This window comes from Neophocaena asiaeorientalis, unplaced genomic scaffold, assembly GCF_003031525.2.
Source record: "Neophocaena asiaeorientalis asiaeorientalis breed wild unplaced genomic scaffold, Neophocaena_asiaeorientalis_V1.1 scaffold7, whole genome shotgun sequence".
NCBI lineage: Eukaryota > Metazoa > Chordata > Mammalia > Artiodactyla > Phocoenidae > Neophocaena > Neophocaena asiaeorientalis.
The window spans coordinates 6,776,429-6,798,257 of record NW_020185337.1 but is presented as its reverse complement, the minus strand read 5'-3'; the positions used below and the strand labels follow the sequence as shown (position 1 = coordinate 6,798,257).

At 33.5% G+C, this 21,829-nt stretch overlaps 1 protein-coding gene across 2 annotated transcripts in view; it reads right to left on the bottom strand.

The window, feature by feature from the left end:
- The window catches only part of CLGN (calmegin), a 44,192-nt gene that overhangs the window by 12,739 nt on the left and 9,624 nt on the right, over positions 1-21,829 (bottom strand). For both annotated transcript variants that reach the window (XM_024736230.1, XM_024736229.1), the window contains 7 exons: positions 18,394-18,546; positions 15,575-15,648; positions 14,846-14,904; positions 11,517-11,658; positions 7,888-7,969; positions 6,260-6,452; positions 3,126-3,315 (listed from right to left, as the gene is read on the bottom strand). In XM_024736230.1, the coding sequence (XP_024591998.1) occupies positions 3,126-3,315; positions 6,260-6,452; positions 7,888-7,969; positions 11,517-11,658; positions 14,846-14,904; positions 15,575-15,648; positions 18,394-18,537 (884 nt within the window). In that variant the 5' untranslated portion in view covers positions 18,538-18,546. The remainder of the gene's footprint in view (positions 1-3,125; positions 3,316-6,259; positions 6,453-7,887; positions 7,970-11,516; positions 11,659-14,845; positions 14,905-15,574; positions 15,649-18,393; positions 18,547-21,829) is intronic.

The window sequence follows — 21,829 nt, the reverse complement described above, 5'->3', positions numbered from 1 at the left end:
TTCTGGGTAGACATGGAATTTTGGAGGACAGTGTTAACCCAGTACAGACTGTAACCTCCATCTTCTTCGCACTGTCTTCTCCCCTCCCTTCCCCTTTCCCTTGCTTCCGTTGAAGACAGCTACCATGTTGTGAGATACTCTGTGGTGAGGCCTAGATTGCAAGGAACCAAGGGATGACTCTGGCCAACACCCAGCCAGGAACCGAGCCCCTCAGTCCAACAACAATTCAGTCCCTTGAGAGACTGAATCCTGCCAATGCCCACTTGAGTGAAACTGAAACTGGATTAGCTCCTCCTTGAGCCTTTAGATGACTATAGCGCCAGCTGACATCTTAATTGCAACTGAAAGACCCAGGGCCAAAGGACCCACTAAGCTGCAGTCAGAATCCTGAATCACAAGAAACTGAGAGATAACAAATGTTGTTTTAAGCCACTTAATTTTGGGGTAATTTGTTATACAGAACTAGAACACTGACACAACACCTGTATCCAGAATATAAAGAACTCTCATAACTGAATATAAAAAAATAACACAAATAAAGCAGGGGAAAAAATTGAAAAGATACTTCTCCAAAGAAACTGATATGAATGGCAAGTAAATGAAAATTGGGGAGATTAAGGATTAGTCACTAGGGAAATGTAAATCAAAACTACAATTAGATACCACTACAAACCTTTTAGAATATTCAAAGAAAAACAGAAAAACAAAAACAGATAATACCAAAAGGTCAAAACCAGTTATAAGATAAATAAGTCCTGGGGATGTAAGGTACGCGTGGTGACTACAATTCACCACATTATATCATACATTTGAAAGTTAAGAAGAGTGAATCTTAAAAGTTCTCAAAACAAGAAAAAAGCTGTTAACTATGTGAAGCGATGGATGTTAACTAAACTTACTGTAGTGATCATTTTGCAATATATACATATATCAAATCATTATGTTGTACACGTAAACTATTACAATATTATATGTCAATTATATCTCAGTTAAAAAAACAGATAACACCAAATGCTGTTAATGTATAACATCTGGAACTCTTACATAATGGTGGGAATGCAAAATGGTATAGCCCTTTGGAAAAGTTTGGCAGTTTCTTACAAATTTAAACACACACTTATCGTACAATCATACTCCTAGGCATTTACCGAAGAAAAAGGAAAAATTATGTCTATACAAAGCCCTGACCACAAATGTTTGTAACAGCTCTATTCATAATTGCCCCAAACTGGAAACAACCAAAACTTCCATCAATATGTGAATGGACAAACAAATTATGATACATCCCTACAATGGTACACTACTCAGCAATAAAACAAAACAAATTACTGATACAAGAAAAAATACAGATAAATCTCAGAAAGCATCATTCGGAGTGAAAGAAATCAGAAACAGAAGTTATATACTGTATAATTCCATCTTAGATATTCTGGAAAAGGCAAAGCTATAAGGGGCAGAAATCACATCAGTAGTTTCCAGAGGTTAAATGTGGAAGGAGGGAATTGATTACAAAAGGATATACAGGCCTTTGGGGAATGACGGAAATATTCTACATCACGACTGCGGTAGTGGTTACATCACTGTATATATTTTTCCAAATTCATAGAACTGTATATCTAAAATAAATGGATTTAACTGTATGAAAATTATACTTCAATAAATCTGACAGAAAAAAAACCACGCAATCAGAATCCAGCAAACATCAAAAGGACAATACTTGTTGACCAAGGAGATTGCAAGGTTAGTCAACATTAGAAAATCAATCAATATAATTCACCACACTAAGAAAATAAAGGAGAAAAACCACGTGGTCATCTCAATAGATGCACAAAACATGTTTTACAAAATACAACACCCAATCATGGAGAAAAAAAACTCTTAGTAAACTAAGAATAAAACTTTTTTTACTCATACTTAGTACATCTACCTTTATGTAGTCCCCTCCCACCTGTACTAGGGTTGGTCTGTGTGACAAACAGAACGCAGCTGAAGTGATGGCATGTCACTTTTGAGACTAGGTTATAAAAGGCACTGCAATTTCTGTGGTTGTGCTCTCTCCCTCTTGGATCACTCCCTCCAGGGGAGCCACCTGCCATGTCATGAGCTGACCTAAGGAGAGGCCTAGGTGGCAGGGAACTGAAACTTCCTGACAAAGGCTACAAGAAGCCAGTGGGAAGTGGATCCTCCAGCTGCCCAAGTCAAGCCTTCAGATGCAGGCAGCTCTTACTGGCAGCTCGACTGCAACCTCAGGAGAGTCTGAGCCAGAACCGGGGAGCTAGCCACTCCCAGATTCCTGCCTCTCAGGAACTGGGTGAGTTCATGTTTGTTGTCTTCAGTTTTTTGGTAATTTGTTACACAGCAATAGATAACCAATAGGGTGGGTTAAATACATAAAGACAGATAATTTACTTAGCAAAACCATAATTAAGAGTTAACTGTCAGCAGGAAAAAAAAAAACGTTCTTAGGAATAAAGGTAACAAGATTTTAGGGAGAAATTACAAAACATATTTGAAGGACAAAGAATATCTCAGTTAAATGTAGAGATATAAAACTATCCCTCACCATCTGAATTCAGGCTATAGGTAATCTGGAACTGAATACATTTCTTTTAAGGAAAATATTCATAATCCTGTAGAATGGAAAACACACAAATACTCAGCTAGTGAACATTTTATGGGTAAGCAAACTGGTATGAGTAAATCCTATATAAGATGCTGAGAATATGGCTTTTTAAGCCAACTAATCATTAACTGAAAACACCGCAACTATGTAAAGTATGCACACACATACATGATAAAGATCAAACTGGGAATTGAAATTAAAGTGTTGGGGTTTTAGATTCATGGAATTTTTTCCCCCACAGCATTGAAAACATACAAAATACAAATACTATATTGAAAAGGGCAACAAAATTAAAATATTAATTAAAATGAAAATTAAGAGGCAGGGGACTGTAAAATCCGTTTTAGAGAAGTATTTCACCCAAAATAGTCAAAATAAGTAGTACTGATGTTTAAAAGAATAAGCTTCATTGGTTGTAAACTTCACTTAAACACACGTTACTTCACATAAACACACGCTACTTTATGCCAAAGAACGCTTTGCTACTGAATTCTTTGCTTACCAGTCTTCTGGTTTGACAGCAGAAGGATCAGGGATTTTTGCTCTTTCATCCCAATCATCAGGTTTTTTATCACTGGGATCTTCAATTTCCTTGGGAGGATTGATGGGAGGAACCACATCCTCTAGTAGGTTTCCTTTGTTTACAACTATCTGATCAATTAATACTTCAAATGTGTCATCTGGATTCAACACTAAAGACCAATTTAAACATATTACACTTATCATATTGACAGACATGACATGTTAAAGATAATCTTCTACCCTGAACTTCATGGGTAAAATTTTCTCTCAACCACAATAGAGGAATTACCAACACATTAAATCAAAATACACTGAAATCACTAGACATAATGCTTTCTAAAACCAAAGATAAAATTTTAAGTAGTAATTTAATAAAACACTCCATTACTTCTCAAATAAAAAATACCCAATAGCTAACTCAGCTTAGGACTCTCATGACCAGTCAGCTTCACTCTTTCATAGTTACAGAATACAACCCAATCTTCACTACTTTAAAATAATTTTTTGAAACGACTTCAAACTTTAAAAGTTGCAAGTATGCTATAAAGAACTTTATTTTTTCTTGAATTACTTGAGAGTAAATTACTGACCTCATCCGTATCATCCCTGAATGTTTTAATGTATATTTCCTATAAACAAGGACATTCTCCTATATAACCCAAATCTAGGCACCAAAATCAGGAATTTAATACTGATACATTCTTATGATTTCCTAGAAATCTATAAAGCTCATTGGCATTTCAAATTTATTGATTCATGCACTATAGTGAAAAATGTCTTAAGGATGATTGAAAATATTCAACCTCACACTTTAGTACGTTTGTTTTGAGGTAAATTCTAGCTCTTTAAAAGTCCCTAAGCCAAAAGTTTCATAAAGGACTCCCTTATCATTGTAATGACAAAATAAAAGCTCTTTCTCCCTTCTGTAAACATGGGGTGGGGAGTCACTGAGTATAATTTATATCTTTGGAAAGAACTGTAGACGAAAGTAGCTGCTTAACATTTGCTTTTAGTAAGTTAAGGAAGTAGGAGCTGTCAATAAATGTCAGGATGATCCTGACTTAACTAGGTAAATGGGCTACCACTTTCTGTAAAAGCAATGCTGAAGTAATAATCTCCAAAGGTTTCAGTCACAACAATGCCAAATTATTTATATCAAAATCAAACATTGCAATTTATATACAAACTCAAATAATGTAAATGAACACTCAGTATTTTCTCCCTTCTCTTTTTCTCCACCATTTCGTCTTCTATTACAGCTGAGATTATAAAACTATACTACTACACAAAGGAAAAAAGTCAAGATTGAAGCAGAACTGAGAATAAGATCTTAAATGCAAAAACGTGCTAGACCCTTTCTAATAAAAAAAAAAGACATTTCTCAAGAAAAATCCTGAAAAGACTATTTTCTGAATAAATTTTGCATCTGAAATGTTTTAAAATTATAGTAAATCAGAAAAGCACATGACAATTACACATATGTGAAAAGACATCTTTGCCCAAAATCTTTAGCCAGAAAACCTTTCCATTTAGAAAACTGTATTCAATGTTCTAAATGAATCTAAAACAAAAGACATTGGATTATAAAGTCTTTTAAGGGACCCTGTAAGGTTCTTAGAACAACTACAAGATAATGTTATAAAAATATAGTAGCATTACAGAAAGTTTTTTTTAAAAAGAAAATAGCCACTCGATAATCCTAGCACAACAAAGTTTTTGTGTACAGTAGTAAGAAAAGCAAATGTTTTAAGAGTCAGACTTGAGTTTTAATTCCAGTCTTAACCAATTACTTTTGTTTCCTAGGGCAAGTTACTTAACCTTAATTAAGGCAAAATAGAGAGAAACTGCTCACCTCACAGGACGGTTGTAAACAAAGTGTCTAGCATAGAGCATGGTACCATCAGGTGATTAATAAAAATTAGTTTTTTCTAGACTTTTTCTTTTTGTTTGCATAATATGTCTAGTGGCCATCAGGATGTGCCTCCAATTTGAATCTCGTTTTCTTTCCCAATTTTAATATTATAAACGTCTCTTCCTTGTTGCTAAATATTTTCATAGTTATCATTTTGTATTGTATAGAAAGAAAACCACTACTGTAACATTTGGGTTGCTTCCAATTTACAGTATATTTTTACGCATAGGTCATTTTCTTTCTTCTGGATTATTTTCTTTGGATAAATTCCTGAAAGTGGAATTGTGGCCTTTGATTACACTACCAAAGTGCTTTTGACCAGGTTTATACAAAGTCTAATTAAAATTCATTTTTTCTAGTTATAATTTCTCATTATCTCTATATTTCTACAGTTTACTTTATGCTCCCCAAAATGTCTAGTACTATTTTCCAATTTCAGAAAAAGGTCTTTGATATCAATACTGATATTAAAAATAAAATTGTTCCCTGTGTTGGCAGACAAAATGAATGTTTCTGTAACTGCAGTTTTTGGAAAGAAAACTGAAATACCTTAGTCTTGGATGGAGTTGTCCTGTTAGGTTCTGACATGCTGTGATTTTAAGTAATCATGGGCAGAACAAACCTCTATAATTGTATGTTCTTGGGAAGAGGAGAAAGAATCCCATGTAGTGTTCCTCCTAGTCAATATATACGCAAACTCCTAGTTACAAAAGTAAAGCTAAGTATGTTAATAGATGGTCGCTCAATGCTTTCCCTTTCAAAGTTTTCCCACAACTACCACAAGGCAGGACCCAACAATGACAAATGCCTGTAGAATAAAGTCTAATATTAAGGGCTTCCTCCTCTTTAACCTTTTTCTCCAGTTTTCTATTCTTTCAGCACCATAATGTCAGGGTGCCTAAAATATCCCTTTCCTCTCCTATCTTCCACATTATATCTACACTTCAAGACTAAATCAAATATAACCGCCTTCACTAGGTTTTCTCCAAGTTTCCAAACTGAAAGTAATATTGTTTTTGAGCTCTTAATTGTACCTCATACGACACTTTACTTTCTACCTGTGCTATAAGTATGTGTGTCTTATTCTCCTAAAAAGATAAGCCCTTAACAGAAGGACCTGTGTTTCTCCCGAAGCACTTGCCATGAAAACATTGGTAGTCAGCAAATATCTTTGAATTAATGAATGAATTAAAAGGACATACCAAGGGTATAAAGATGAGTCTTCCTGTCTGTAAAGAACTTTTTAAGGTCTACATCTGGAGGTTTGGCATGCTTCTCTTCAAAAACTCCAGTTTGGGGATGTTTATGTCTGAAGATAAAATGAAGTTTATAATCTTCTCCACATTTATCTGGTCCAAACATAATGGTATAGGATGTTTTATCATAAAAGTTTTCCTTCAAAGAGAGATGAGTATTGGGATTAGTCCAGAATTAGAGTATTTAATGGATTTCTCTATTCTACCCCACTGGGTAGAGTTCACAAAAATGTATCAAATGCTAATTCACCAAAGAATTAGTTGACATAATTGACAATAAAGGATGTGGAAAACACAACAAATTTTATTTCAAAATAGTTTTTTAAGTGCACACATTACTTCCATCCTCAAGATGTAGGAGAGAAGCTGGAACCACCCTAGCAATATCATAATGTTTTAGTTACTCTATATAGATCTGTATTATTAATATTTTATTAAGAAAATTAAGCACAGAGAAAAGCATTCTGTGACTTAAGACTACAGTGCCTACTTAGCCATTACTACTATTCAGTAAGACACCAGAAAATGGCACCCCTTAGCACAATGTGAAGAAGAGATTCAGACTCTTGATTTGACAGACTGTGTCTGTCAAAAGCAGACACTGCAACATGCTCCCCATTTCATTATTGGTCATTTCTCTTCATTTGGCATGGACACTGGTTAAGAGCATGGGATCTGGAGTTCAAATCCTACTGTTGCCTTTAAACCAGCTGTGTGTGGCCCTGAGCAAATTTCTTAATCTCCCTGTGGTTCTATTTCATTACCTCTGATGAAGATACAATAGTACGTACCTTATAAGGTTTCTCTGAGGATTAACTGAATTAATTAGATAAAGTGCTTAGACAAATACTTGGTATTTGACTTTATTATTGCCATTGTACCTTCAGGTGATCATCACCTCACAATACCTAAGTGTTTCACCATCTACTACAAATGGCTTCCCCTTTACCCAATCCTAATAACAGTAAATGAATCCTTTAATCTGTTTCATAGCCACGCATTCTGACAAATATCTCATTAATGTCTCATTTATCTTATTTTTGTTATATGCAGAAATCCTGACATAGCCTCCTGTAGGAGGATGCTATAAGAAATGTCTCCAAACCTCAAATGGTCCTAACGTAACCTGCTTCACTATGAAAACATTTTTAACTTAGTAAATTTTTGCAGACTGCCAATTCCTGAACTGGCCCACCTTTTTAATTTGGTTCTTTGGCCATTGTGTTTTACTGCTTTGCTCTGTTATCTTACTTCTCCTGTGATTATTATTTTGTAAAGAAAATAACTGTAAGCTGATCTTTTAGTGACATTTATAAGCACCAGGTTATTTTTTATTTATAGACACAGCAAACATTTTTATGTGGCTAATGATTACAAAACTGATGCCATCAAGTAACAAAGCTGTGTATGAAACTTGAAGGCGCACTGTAAAAGCTATATAAACTCGTGGTGGGTAAAAATTTTCAAAGTTATTTTCGATTTCAGTTGAAAATGAAACTTTCAGTTGTGTCAATTGTTCCTTAAAAATACTTATTAACTTTAATAAGGTTTTCTTAAACATTAAAATATCATACCAGATTCAAACCATCAGTGTCTGCTAGGAGTTTAATGTATGCACCTCCACAATCAATACCATCTTGAAAATTTACTTCATATCTAAATGAAGGGAAAAAGAATCATACTGCTGATAAATAAAAATACTAACTGTTCTTCAAAATCTAACGTATTACTCTCAATTCATTTAGACACAAACATTTTACATTACCAGAAAGCTCATACAAAGTATATCCACAACCTATAGGGAACAAGCAGAAATGACTTTTCTGTGCACATCCTTAAAATATTAAAAATAGAATGATTATAATCAACTATACAAAAGCCAACCAATTTGTTGAAATAATTTGTTTATCAAAACTGTTGAATTAAGAATAAAATACTTTGACTAAAACTTTTAACAGGAAACTTCAAATTAAAATAAGGTACGTACTATATATAGTCTTTATAAACTAAAAACAAAGACTTTGGGGGTCATGGCTACAGCATAAATTTCTAAGAAATTGCTAATGATCCTAGATATCCAGTCTGCTGCTAATTTGTCTTTTAGTTCAGCTACACTGAAACCATGTTAAATAAGTTGTACATTTAATTAAATACCACCAGCAAAGAGATTTCATAATCTCAGTCAATAACCTGGAATATTCCAGATCTTAACAGCCAGGAGATAGGGGAAACACAGTGTAACAGCTAAAAGAGTGAACTGACATGGCAGTCTCTTCACAGATTTACAAGACTCTAATTCTCAGGAATAGTTCTGTTGTTGTCTTGTCTTATTTAGGCAATGACAGTCTTACTGAACATTATTTAGAAGAGATTTTTAGTAAATTGATGAATTACATGTAACAAACCGGTTATCAAACTGAAAAACAGTGAAAACCAAAAAAGTTATGATTTGGTTTAATGAATTAAAGCAAAAAGAGATGAAAACTAGAGGAGTAACAGGACACAGTGATAATTTTAATGAAGGACTATAGTTTAAAGTGTTTCTGAAGAAAGTTTAGAGACAAAGTAAAAAAAAAAAAAAAGCATACAAAACTTTGACAGTTTGAACCCAATTAGTATATGTATTTTGTATAGAAAAGCAATAGAGAAAATACAGTAAACTTTTAAGTGATCATCTCTGAGTTGCTGGAGATTATGGTGATTTCCCCTCCCTACTTTCTACTCTGCTTTATTTCTCAAGATATCTGCAACAGTGGTTACAAGCAAGTACTTCTGAGTCAGGAAGACCTGAGATTTTTTCTGGATTCTGGTAATACCTTGGCTAAAGGCACATTACTGAAGCTCTAGTCTCTATTTGCTCATCTGTAACGTGGGAATATTGCCCATACCTACACCTCAAAGGACTGTTATGATGATTAGAAGTTGTCATGCACAGTAATGGGCCAATAAATGCTCAAAAATGTTAGCTTCTGTTATGATCAGAAGAAAAGTTTTGTTTTGTTCTTTTTCAGTTTTTAAATACTTTGTTTCCTCAAAGCCTTATCAATACTTTTAAGCAGTAGCTGATAAACTTTTTTTTCATGAAACATGTCTTTGAAGAGTACAAAGTAAAAGAAATGGTGCATAATGTGAACTAAAGGTAAATATTTGCTACTCTAAGTAAAATAAAATAAAAAGAGATATAGTTTTAGCATAGGTGATCCAAGGAAAAAGGGTTCTGTGAAAAGAACTAGAGAGAACAACTGTGTAAATTGTCTCTATAAATGTTAAGACAGCTCTGCTGTCTTAGTATGCCTAGACTCGACCACTATGTCTATTTCATATGCTGCAAACTTCCAGATTTTTCAAATCATTAACTTGTGCCTAGTATAAATAGTTCACAATGGATTTGGGGATCAGTGAAATGTATGTCATAGAGCTTCACTGCTGCTAATCTTATTAGATCATAGGAAAAATGAGGACAAATGCAGAATATATGTTAACCCTATTTTCTTTAGAGTAGCATTTTCTAAACTGTCCCATGAAATAGTAATTATTGCTAAGGGGGTAAAAAACTTCTGTGGTCAATTATGTTTGGGAAACACAATATTCAAGTTAAAAACAGGTTTTCGTACAGAGAACTTCTCAAAGTCTTTAATGGGCAAATATGCTTCCTTATCTTTAAGGTTCAGATATTCTTAGTTTCTAAAACTTATATGACCACATAATGCATATTAGTATGTACACAATTTGGAAAAAGCAGCTTTAGAGTAAAGTTATGTCATAAATCTATAGTATTTATAGTAGTTAATATAAAATTTTTTATTTATCTCATTTCATCAAAATTAAGAATAACAAATATTCACTATCCTTCTTTGAACTGTTTTCAAGCATATCAAACACTGCTATTCCATTCTTCTTGATTCTCCTTTTCTTTTTTCAGAATAATAATTTCACAACTGCTTTAATAATGTTTTTAGACTTATTATCTTTGCTTCTAATCTTGCAAGCTATCTTTCACTTGCTTGCCTAGCAGTGATTTATACTTCCTGAAAATACCAAATTTGATTCATTTTACTCTGGAGAAGTTAAACTTTATATTATTTTCCGTTACCCTTTCAGTTAAGCCACAAAGGATTAAAATAGAGAATGATATTATATTCACCTAACTTCAACAGAATAAAAAGATTACTTTCAAATTTTCAAGAAAAAAGAAACTCCAAACTCTGAATAATGACACATATATCAAGCTCAAATATTAATCCCAATAAGTACTTATAACAATATTTTTCATTTGTTTAAATGGTTGTATACTCTTTGACATTATTTGATATTTTAAATTTATTGAAATAACAGTGCAACTAAGCCAAAGCATCACAGCTGAAAAATTAGCCCAATTATACCAAATGCCATATTGTTTTAAATTTCTAAAATACAAAATGGCATTTTAGTTACACCACATAGGAATATATTTAACATGTTAACAAAAAACTGAAGTGGTTCTGGAGTGTTACGTTTAGAGTTAATGGTATTTCCTTACACTGTAATTAACTTTGGACAGCCCAATATTCTAAGGTAGAAAGTAACATTTCTACATTTCCTTTTCTTTGTTTTTAATATCATTGGTTTTGTAATTGTATTTGTACACACCTATTTTGGTTTTACACCAGTATAGGTGAAACAGCTTGAGGAATTTACACTGGATTTTACGACAGTTACACATGCAAACAACATGACAATAAAACTAGTTTATGTCATATTGCAGGGGAGGGAAGGGGTGACTGTCTGTGAGATCATGTGCCCTTTAAAAGGGCACTTCCTCCTTAAAATGAATTTGCTGCCTTTGGATCTTATCACTGGTTTACCAGCAATATTTATGGTTCTATTCTGAATATACTGAGGTTAATATATCTTAATAGCAAGTCATTTTAAGTAAAGAGTTAAAATAAAAATGGTGATTTTAGTATGCACTATATAGTTTATGGTGGTGGAATGTTGCATATTACAGCATATAGTATATAATTTTTCAACTAACCTGCTTTTCTCTCGAAACCTCAGGGTGTCTGTGTGTATACATGCATTGTGTATTTAAGCAAATGAAATGGAAAAGGAAAATCTGGTTTTTTATGCCCATTTTATACCCATTATACCTATATTCAGAAGCCAAATTATATAAAACTAATATAAATGTCAGAAAAAGTATTAAAAACATAATAAAACTTACTGTACTATCAGAGGTTTATCAGCAAAGATGAAAGGTTTTGTTAATACAGCAGATATTGCATGATGCTTTGCTCTAGATTTCAACACCAGTCCTCGGTCACCAGGTACTCGATATTCTTTCAATTCTTCTATTTCCCATCTTCCTAAAATACAAAACAAAGCAAGTTAAACTAAAACCAAAAACACTGACTTAAGAATTATTTATCAGAAGTGGTGACCAATAAGATTCTTCCATGAAGGCTACTTTGGAAAAAATAAAATCACATTTTAAATCAGAAAATAATATCTGTACCTGTATGTATGTATGTTCTCTTTTTCTCTTAAAACTGTGGAAACTAATAAATAACAGACCCTACAGTATTTAATTAAAGCACCTCTAAAGCTGGCTTAGTTTGGATTTCTCTGAAAGACTGTAATCAATGAAATCACAAAATGTGGTTTGTCTCATACAGTCTATCAACATTGTACTTTTAAAATGAGGTATTTTTAAATTACACAGGAGACAAAGTACATCCTTAACACAAAATGAGTTTGCCTCAGTCAATTTTTTTGAAATTTATGGTATCATCAGCTACTTTTCTTACTTTGCAGAAGTTATTGTAGAGATTTAAATTTTAATTTAAAAATTGTTACGCCCAAAGGACACAAACTAAAGTTAACACTTCCTAAGCTAAGCCAATCAGTTCTCAGAACTTCTGGCCAAGGAAGTCATACATACTAGATAAGCACTAGGCTGTAGCACAGCAAAGCTGAGTTAGGTCCTCTCTGGGCTGGAATTTCCCATGTTTAAGATCAGGAAGCTCCTGCAATTAGATCACAGGCAGCATATAATGCAAAGCTAGACGGGTTAGCTGCAGCCCCAAAGTTGTGGATTGGACTTTCCTCCTTTACTCTTTTTAAAACAGAAAATAACTAATTTATATTAATTTGTATAAAATGTTCTAGCTTTGAAAATTAGAGATATCACCTATTCCAAGAAAACTCAATTTAGCGAAAACTGGCTATTTTCCGGTATTGTGCCAACTTGAAATATTAATGGGCACTTTTGAATTACTAATGTACTTTATACACGTTTTTTCTTTCTAGAAAACAACAGTGCAGGAACCTGACAGTCTCATGAACCAGAGAAGGGGATACTTTGGTCTATCATTGTGCACACAGTATTGGGTTTTTAAGAATTCATTTTTTAAAGTTTTCAAGTTTCTTTTCCTTTTTGTCCCCTAATTTGGCTATAGTGTACTTTTCTAAAAAAAGTGAATTCATTTGGTTTTTCTTCTCTCACGCTGATGAGCAACTGTATTATCACTGCCAACCTGTGGCTTGACCAAATCACAAAGGTCTTCTTTTAAGAAGTAACAACTTTATCTTTAGGGGTTTTAGGATCCTGATAGTAAAGGCTTTTTAAAACTATGTTCCTTCTTTTGTAATTATACGCATACATTTATCCACTATGAAAAGGTACTATCTAAAAGTACTACTTTAATTTTAGAAAACCTGTGACAAGGTGATTATTCTTCAAGGACAAGAGGTTTTTCCCAACTTCAAATCAACAATAACTTTTCATTAACCAATCATTTACTCAAATTCTATACAGTGCCAGGTAATATGAACTCTGATGTAACTATAATTTCATAAAGAATTCACAAAATTTTATAAGATATCCTGAAAGTTGGTCACTTAAAGAATTGGTGATTTTTAAAACAGCTATACTTTTATTAATAACTCAATTTGAAAAATTTAAATAAGTCTCCTCCAAATGCAAACCCTGTTACCCAGCACATAATGTTTCACACAGATTTGCTTACTCCTGAAAATACAGGAATTAGTTTTACTCAAGTGGCACTTGACAGAAGCTGTGATTAACGACTAGAAATACTAAATATTCCTGCAAAGAAACTGATATTGGTCTCAACTAACCACTATATAAACAACATTGCTAATATTTATATACAAAATGCCATTTTCAGGACCTGGAACTTTAAGAGATTCTGTATTTTTCAAAGTTGCTTTCAAGAAATTGAAAAAGGTCAACCAAACATACCAAATCTAATATGCTAAAAAATTATTTTCGTGGATAATTTTGTTTAATAAAGACTACAGACCAAACTTAGGTGTTAAGAAGCTTGTTTTCTGCTTGCTTGAGCTCTAATTTTAAGCTGGGGGGGAAAAACTCATTTAAACACTAAGTCATTTTTGTCCAGCAAGAAAGAGAGACAAACTTACTCCTAAAATATACCATATCCTAATTTTAGGAAAACTCCATCAACAGATACTTACACAAACATAAAGCAAATATCTACCCAATGCTGTTCTAAAAAAACTGTAAAGTAAGCTAAACATAGATGTTTTAAGTCAAGCATTCTGTTCAATGGCAGGTATTTCTGTGGGTATTATTTTAGGTAGTGCTCTATCTCTGCAGACTTGCTGCTTCTTTGAGGGAAATCATTCTTTTCTCTAAATGGATTTAGACTGAATGCAGTATTGCTTGCTCTGGGCATATGGTAGAGTTCTTTTTGGAGTACATAAGCATATACACTGGGATCGAGAACACTACAAAGGAAGACATGCAGGCATGATCTTTATCTCACACTAAAACAGACACTATGAAACGGAAGTAGACAGCTGCCAGCCTATATATGCTGTTAGTTGTTCTGTTGTTATTCTCATGTAACGCCTGTTGGAGTCTCAGTGTGAGGTCACATCCTTATGGGTCTGAGGTCCTCTGAGAGAGAGGAAATTCCCACTATCTGTCACCTTGACTGAGGCTGATCCTGCTTTAGGAGGTAACAACTGAGGAGGCTGGTTTTAGACTAAGAGGAGGAAGAAAGTCTTCCATCACACTCCAGGAGAGTCCTGTTGGGGAAGAAAAGATGACCCTTGCATATAGGACTTTTCCTTCACAGTGAAGCGTGAAGATAACCTATCAGAGATGCAGTGATAATGGCTGTGGGCTAGGAGCCACATGTCCCACAGCTCTCACAAATGTCCTCTAGGAGGACCCTGCCGAAAGTTATAACTTGATCTAGGCGGCCCATGCTCAAGAGAAAACAGTAGAGAACAGCAGTAGCCTGGGAAATCCTGCAAGAGACTAATTGCAGTGGAGTGAAAATTTAACTGTTCAGAGTTAGAAAACTGGATGGTGGCTTAAGTATGGATTACCTGGACTTCCAGAAATATTGGAAAGGAGACAAAAGACTCTATTTGTCTTTTGACAAGATTCTGTTGTGAAGCAGGATGGGGCCTCAGGTATATTTAATAAAAATATAATCTCAAAAGCTAGTGAACTCTGGATCATACTGGTTATGTTGAATATTTAAATAAATATTTTACCATCATATATAGAAATCTCCGCATCTGTATCATCTTTTTTTGCTTTTGATAAGACCCACCTATAAATAAAGTTGAAAGAAATGTATATCATTAAAAATAAAACTAACAATTTATAGATACAATGCATATCAGAAATACAACAGAAGATTACCCAATAGTCGCTTTTCCTTCTAAGATAAATGAATACTTAGAGGCTAAACAAGGATGTCTACACATAATCCTGTAAAGCTAGAGTTAAATTAAATTTAGAATCTGCAATTTACTAGCTGTGTGAGCATAGCTAAGGTACACTAAGCCTCAGTTTCCTCACTGGTAAAAGGCAGATAAAGATAGTTCTTACCCACCTACTTAGGACAGTGTTTGGCATATCATGATCAATAAATAATAACTTTTATTGTTTTTTTACCATTATTTAGGATAAAACATTAACTTGAATTTGTCATCTGAAATTACGTTATTAATATCTGTCCTAAGGAATGAAGAAATGTAAGTTTTCACTTTACATTCATGATTCATTTGTATATTTTCTTTGTATAAATGATAACAATTCAAATTAAACACTTCTATCAATAATAAAAATGTGTTAAGGTATTGGTTTACACCGTGAAATAAAATATGTTAACCCTTTTTTAAGGTACTGTGGTAGAGGCAATTTTCATAGGCTAGCAACCAATAACTTCAAAAAAGCTAATCAAATCAAGGAAAAAATTCTCCTGAATGAATACTCACCCAGCCAACCTTCCACTATCAAAAGTTTCCGTAAAATATACTTCTCCTATAGGTTGAGGTGTCTTATATTTAATCTAGAAAATAGATTTTAAAAAGCTAAAGTTATTCACCTTCACAAATATTTTAATTAAATAATCTCACTAAATAAGAACCTAGTATGGAATGCACATATAGGTAATATAGATAGATGGTAGGTGACATGGTCTCTGGCCTCAAAACTTTGTATTCTACTGGTAAGAAAATACAGAAGAATATAAGAGACACACGATGGAAAAAAACTCTATGTGCAAACAGAATACACTGACTCCTTCTAACACAGGAGGGATGGGAGGAAGTAATTAGCCAAGGCCTCATGACGCAGTGGATGTGGCTTTGAAAGGATTCTAACAGGTGACAATGTTTGAGGATAAAAAATCATTAGAAGCAAAAGATGTAAGATGAAAAACATATAAGATGAAAAACTTAGTAAGCACATGTGTTAGTTTAAAATTAACTCTTAAATTTCACTGTTATGTAACTAGAGGATGATGACAACATTCTGAGAAATTAGAAACCCAGAGGAAAAATAAGATTCAAAAGAGAAAGGACTGCAAAGCAATTATCTCAAAGCATTGTTTCAAGTGCCATGTAAGTGTTAGCTGCTATGATGATAATGATGATGGGGGTGTGTGATTTGATGGCTCTTTTAATCCTCATGATATTTCTATGCGGGAAGTACTTTATTGTTCCCATTTTACGTATGATGAAACTGTGGGAGACAGGCAAAATAATTTGCCCACTGTCATACAGTTAGACACTCGCAGGACTTAAAAGATATGAGCCTAGGTTCTAAAGGTTATACACTTAACCATTACACTATACCGAATGCACCAATAAAATAATTTAAATTAAATTTATTGACAAATTGTCAAAAGATAATTTTCTTTTTTTTTTTTTTTTTTTGCGGTATGCGGGCCTCTCAGTGTTGTGGCGTCTCCGGTTGCGGAGCACAGGCTCCGACGCGCAGGCTCAGTGGCCATGGCTCACGGGCCCAGCCGCTCCACAGCATGTGGGATCTTCCCAGACCGGGGCACGAACCTGCATCCCCTGCATCGGCAGGTGGACTCTCAACCACTGCGCCACCAGGGAAGCCCTCAAAAGATAATTTGAACTGATGATGAATAAATAAAATTTTGCTTACAGTAATACATAAATCTTGGTCCTTTCTTAATCAGCCTTTATGATTTTACCTATATGATTAATTATGAAATTTCTTCTCTCAGCCTTAAGAGAAAAGGATGCAGAAGTACTTCTACTATTTTCACTGTCCCTATCCTTCCCTAATAGTACATTTCCTGTCTAAGGGAGGAAAATCAGTAATTAAACAAAATCCCACACACTTACTAACAGGTCAATATTCTGCTACCCAAATTGCCAATCGCCCATGAAGTTTTCTGAATTAGAACTTACAACTTTACTGTTCTCTATATTTTTATGGATTGGCAAAAATGGGCAATGGTGTTACAAGAGGCTTCCTTCTGTTAGACGACCCTTTAAATCACCAGCAATTTATTTTGCGCTTTATTTATACTTCACTTGTACTTTACCATATCTAGATTACTCAAGCTATAAAATTAGAAGCATCAAAAATTGTTCCTCCCATTTCTTATCATCTTCTCAAATTATCATCAAATATAGTTAAGAGTCGTAGGTATCTGAAATTTCTTTGAAGTATTAACCTCCCAAACCCTCGCAGTAGCTGTATCTAAGTCAGCCATAAGCACTTTGATTACTACTTAGTTTCTGTGGATCACAGAACCAGGTTTTAAAAGAAATGTCCTTGTGGAGCTTAAAACTTAAAAGGAGAAAGAATATTCACCTTAAGCAGCTAAACAACACTTGCATTTGTAAATTAAAAACTCTAAAAAGAAGTCTGTGACTACTATATATTATTCTCCTTGGCCCTTTAACAGCGGCTAGCACAATATAATTGATATTTCCTCACCAAATATATTTCTGAAAAAATTTTCTGATTGTCTCAATATTAGATATGAATATTCTCAATGTGAAAGCTCTTATGGATTGTCAAAGTGTACAAAAACCTCCAGACTCCTGTTTTCCAGACTCCTATCAGTCACCACCTCAAGACACACAACTTAATGCTGAGACAGAAACACTGTGAGCCTTACTAAATGCCTACCTCATCATCACTCCCCTTTCTAATCATCCTATTTAGCATTTTCTTCCCTCAGAGAAATAAACACTACTTTCTCTACTTCTAGGAAAAAATTATACTACCTTTTCTTTTATCTGAAAAGGGCTTGCAGTGTCAAAAATAAGACTAAAAACCTTTCCCTTAGCTAAAGTATTTAGTCCTCTTTAGCCAGTGATGAACTCCTAGTTTGATAGTAAAGATCTTCCCCATATTTATTTGGTAATAAAACTGTGCTAGGTGCCATGCACAAATTAAAAACACAGCAACAAATAGTTGGAAAAAGGCAATGTTTTTCCTATTTATATTGAAACTAAAGACTATTTGAATAGAAATGAATCTTAAGAAATTAGTCACCCCTATGTTCATGTAAAAGAATATTTTATTACTTTTTTTAAAGATTTTTTTGATGTGGACATAATTTTTAAGTTTTTATTGAATGTGTTACAATATTGCTGCTGTTTTATGTTTTGGTTTTTTGGCCGCAAGGCATGTGGGATCTTAGTAGCTCCTCACCAACCAGGGATGGAACCCGCACCCCCTGCATTGGAAGGCAAAGTCTTAACCACTGGACCGCCAGGGAAGTCCCTAAAAGAATAAATTATAGCTTGTTTCTCAATAACCTTACCTCTGAGGAGAATTCATTTTCATTAGCATCAATCTCTTCTGAATTTTCATCAAAGTCTTCCATCTCAACATTATCATCCATAAATTCTGCATTAATTGAGATGAAAAGAAGACCCAAACATAGCCGAAAGCCTTGGAAACGCATATTAATTATCTGTGAAATTGACAGTAATCAGTAAAAACAAAACAAATTGTGAAAAATATGTGTAAGTATATTTACAAAGAAATAATTTCTCCTTAATACCTCTTTTTTTCTCGGATGGCTTTTAAAACAAATCATTACCAAACTTACTTAAATTATGCTTTGAACAAGTGATAACACAAACTTCAAAATCTCACAGGAGTCTACAGCTGAAGCCCTGCCTCTAAAAGCAAAGAGCCAAAGGCACGAACCTAAAGATACAGATAACAGTGACCAATGAACTCATAATATGTGGACTCCTCTAAAAAAAAGAAAAAAGGATCGTGATTCCTAAATGTTCACTCAAGTTACTTTTTTATTATAATGTTGTTTAAGTGTATATAACCATATAATTGGAAATTTTACAATCATAAAAACAAAATAAATTTATATGTAAACACCAAAAAAAGAAAAATAATTTTATCACAATTGAATGTGATAGTATTTTACTGAAATCAAATCACAGCTGGAAATTCAAACAAATATAGGATTTATTGCAACCAGGTTGAGTGCTATGCATAAAGTTCTTTTGCATTTATCATCCCCACAATACTGTGATGAGTCAATTGTATAACCATTTCTCTATTCAAATACTGCAAAACCTCTGTTCCTTATAGCATTAATTGAGATGAGTAGAAGCCAAATATTATTTGGCTGCCTCTTGGCAGAAATACATAATTTATATAATTACAGCCCCCTCTATTCCCATTAGCATGTTAAAAATGAAAGTTTTATTTCTTGGTGCCAGTGGACTTTTAAACAAGTAAATATGAATACTGAAATAGTGTGGCAGTCTTGGTTATTAGGTGGTCAGTCATTCAGATGCTCCAGAGTATAGTTATATTACCATCAACATGAAAATTTTTTTTAAAAAAGTATATTCTTAGAACTCTTAGATTCTGCAGAACATATCTACAGACCTATATGGGTCTGCCTAAGAAACACTGAATTTATGAGATAGCACTCTACACCCACCAGAATGGCTATAATCAAAGAGAGATAATAATAAGTTTTGGGAGGCTGTGGAGAAACTGGAATCCTCATACATTGCTGGCAAGAATACAAAATGAGCTTTGGAAAACAGTGTGGCAGTTTTTCAAAACGTCAAAAATAGAATTACCTTATGATTCAGCAATTCCACTCCTAAGTATCTACCCAAGAGAAATGAAAACAGATGTCCAAACAAAAACTTGGAATGTGAATGTTTAAAAAAAATTGTTAATAATAGCCAAAAAAGTGTGAACAACCCAAATGTTCATCAACTGATGAATGGATAAACAAAATGTGGAATATTCACACACTGGAATATTATTTAGCAATAAACTAGAATGGAGTACTAATGTGTCACAAGACAGATGAATCTCAAAGACATTTTGCTGAGTGAAAGAAGTCAGTCATAAAAAGCCCACATATTGTATGACCCCATTTAAATAGGCAAATCCATAGAATCGGAAAATAGATAAGTGATTGCCTAAGGAAAGGAAAGAAATGGGAAGAAAGGGTTAATGTGCACAGGGTTTCTTTTGAGGGTAATGAAAATATTCTAAAATGGGAATATGGTAATGGTTGCATAACTCTGTAAATATGTTAAATATGTTAAAACCCACTGAACTACCCTCATTAAACAGGTCAACTTGTAGGCATGCAAATAATATATCAATTAAGCTGTTTTCAAAAAAGAAGCATCAGACTATAAAAAACATTTTTCCATTTGGTTAGCTCAACTAACCCTTTTAAATGAGATCAAAACTCTACATGAATGTATGGGCCAGTTAGCTTTAATTTCTTCTAAAGGCCACTGGGTACAACTTTAAAGTTTACTTTGAAAATGCAGGTTTAAAAAAATCAACACCATTCTACCATAATATGAACATTCTATATTAAAAGGTGTGTTAATACCACCATTTTTACAGACAAAGGCAACACAAAAAATGATGCATACTAATCATAATTAGAAGAGTTTAATCTCTCGAGTCATAAAAAAGAGGTTAACTGGGATAGAAAGTAAATATAAAGGGATCACTTTGACTTAATAACAGTAAGGTAGGGGTTTTTAAAATTTTCACTTATTGGCACAGATATGAAAATATTTACACATTGCTTATTAACTGTTAACGACCCTAAAAGCTTCATTGTTCTAAAAGTTTAAGAGCCTTCCATGACTTATATAACAAAGCAAAAGGTGTTTTTCTTGACTTGCTATCAATAACATTTCAGTAAAATAGAAATGCATAAAATAATAGCAGTAATAATGAACATTAATATCACTTTAGCCCCACATCTTCTCCTTCAAAATGAATGCACAGTTTAGTTTCTTAATAATTAAATTTGTTGAAAAAACATGTTCTAAGTGCTTTGTTTGAGCTCTGGTGGATTGGGCTGCCAGAGAAGAATTAAGGGGAAACCAAGCAGGCAGTGTCCTCTCCGGAACCCTACTCTTACTTCAGCCAATTTTATTCGTTTTCTTTCTTTCTTTTTTTTTTTTTTGCTTTATATAATTTTTTATTTTTAAAATTTTATTTTATATTGGAGTACGGTTTATTAACAATGTTGTATTCGTTTCAGGTGTACAGCAAAGTTATTCAGTTATACATATACATGTATCTATTCTTTTTAAAATTCTTTTCCCATTTAGGTTATTACAGAGTATTGAGCAGAGTTTCCTGTGTTATACAGTAGGTTCTTGTTGGTTATCTATTTCAAATACAGCAGTGTATATTATTTGTTTTCTACATTAGGTTCTTCCTAACTTTCTTTCAGAAACAGCTGCCAAAGCTTCAGAAAAAAGTTTAGAAAACCCTTTATCTGGAAAGTTTGTTTCTTCTCTAAAGTTCTATGACTATAATCATTCATTTGCATAAAGGAACTAGCTACTTTAATCTTTGCAACCTAGGACATCACGAGGATAGCCATCATTACTCCCAATCTACAAACTGAAAGCAGAAGGATTCAAAAACCTGATCAAATTCTCATGACTGGAAATGTGAGACAAGATGAGAATCCAAAACTTTACATCAATATACCATTCTACTTCTTATTTTAATATTACCCCACTGATTATATGTTTATAACATAACACATTTCAAACCTCCTGGAAATTTCCAAAATTTAGATGATTATTAGTATTAAGCTATGAAGATATTCACCCAGAAATGATCATATCAACATTACTATACAAGTGGAATATTTAAAAATAAACTAAGTGGTCATTAACCATTCTGCAGACAATGCAGTTCTACAGGATAATAGTCTCCAT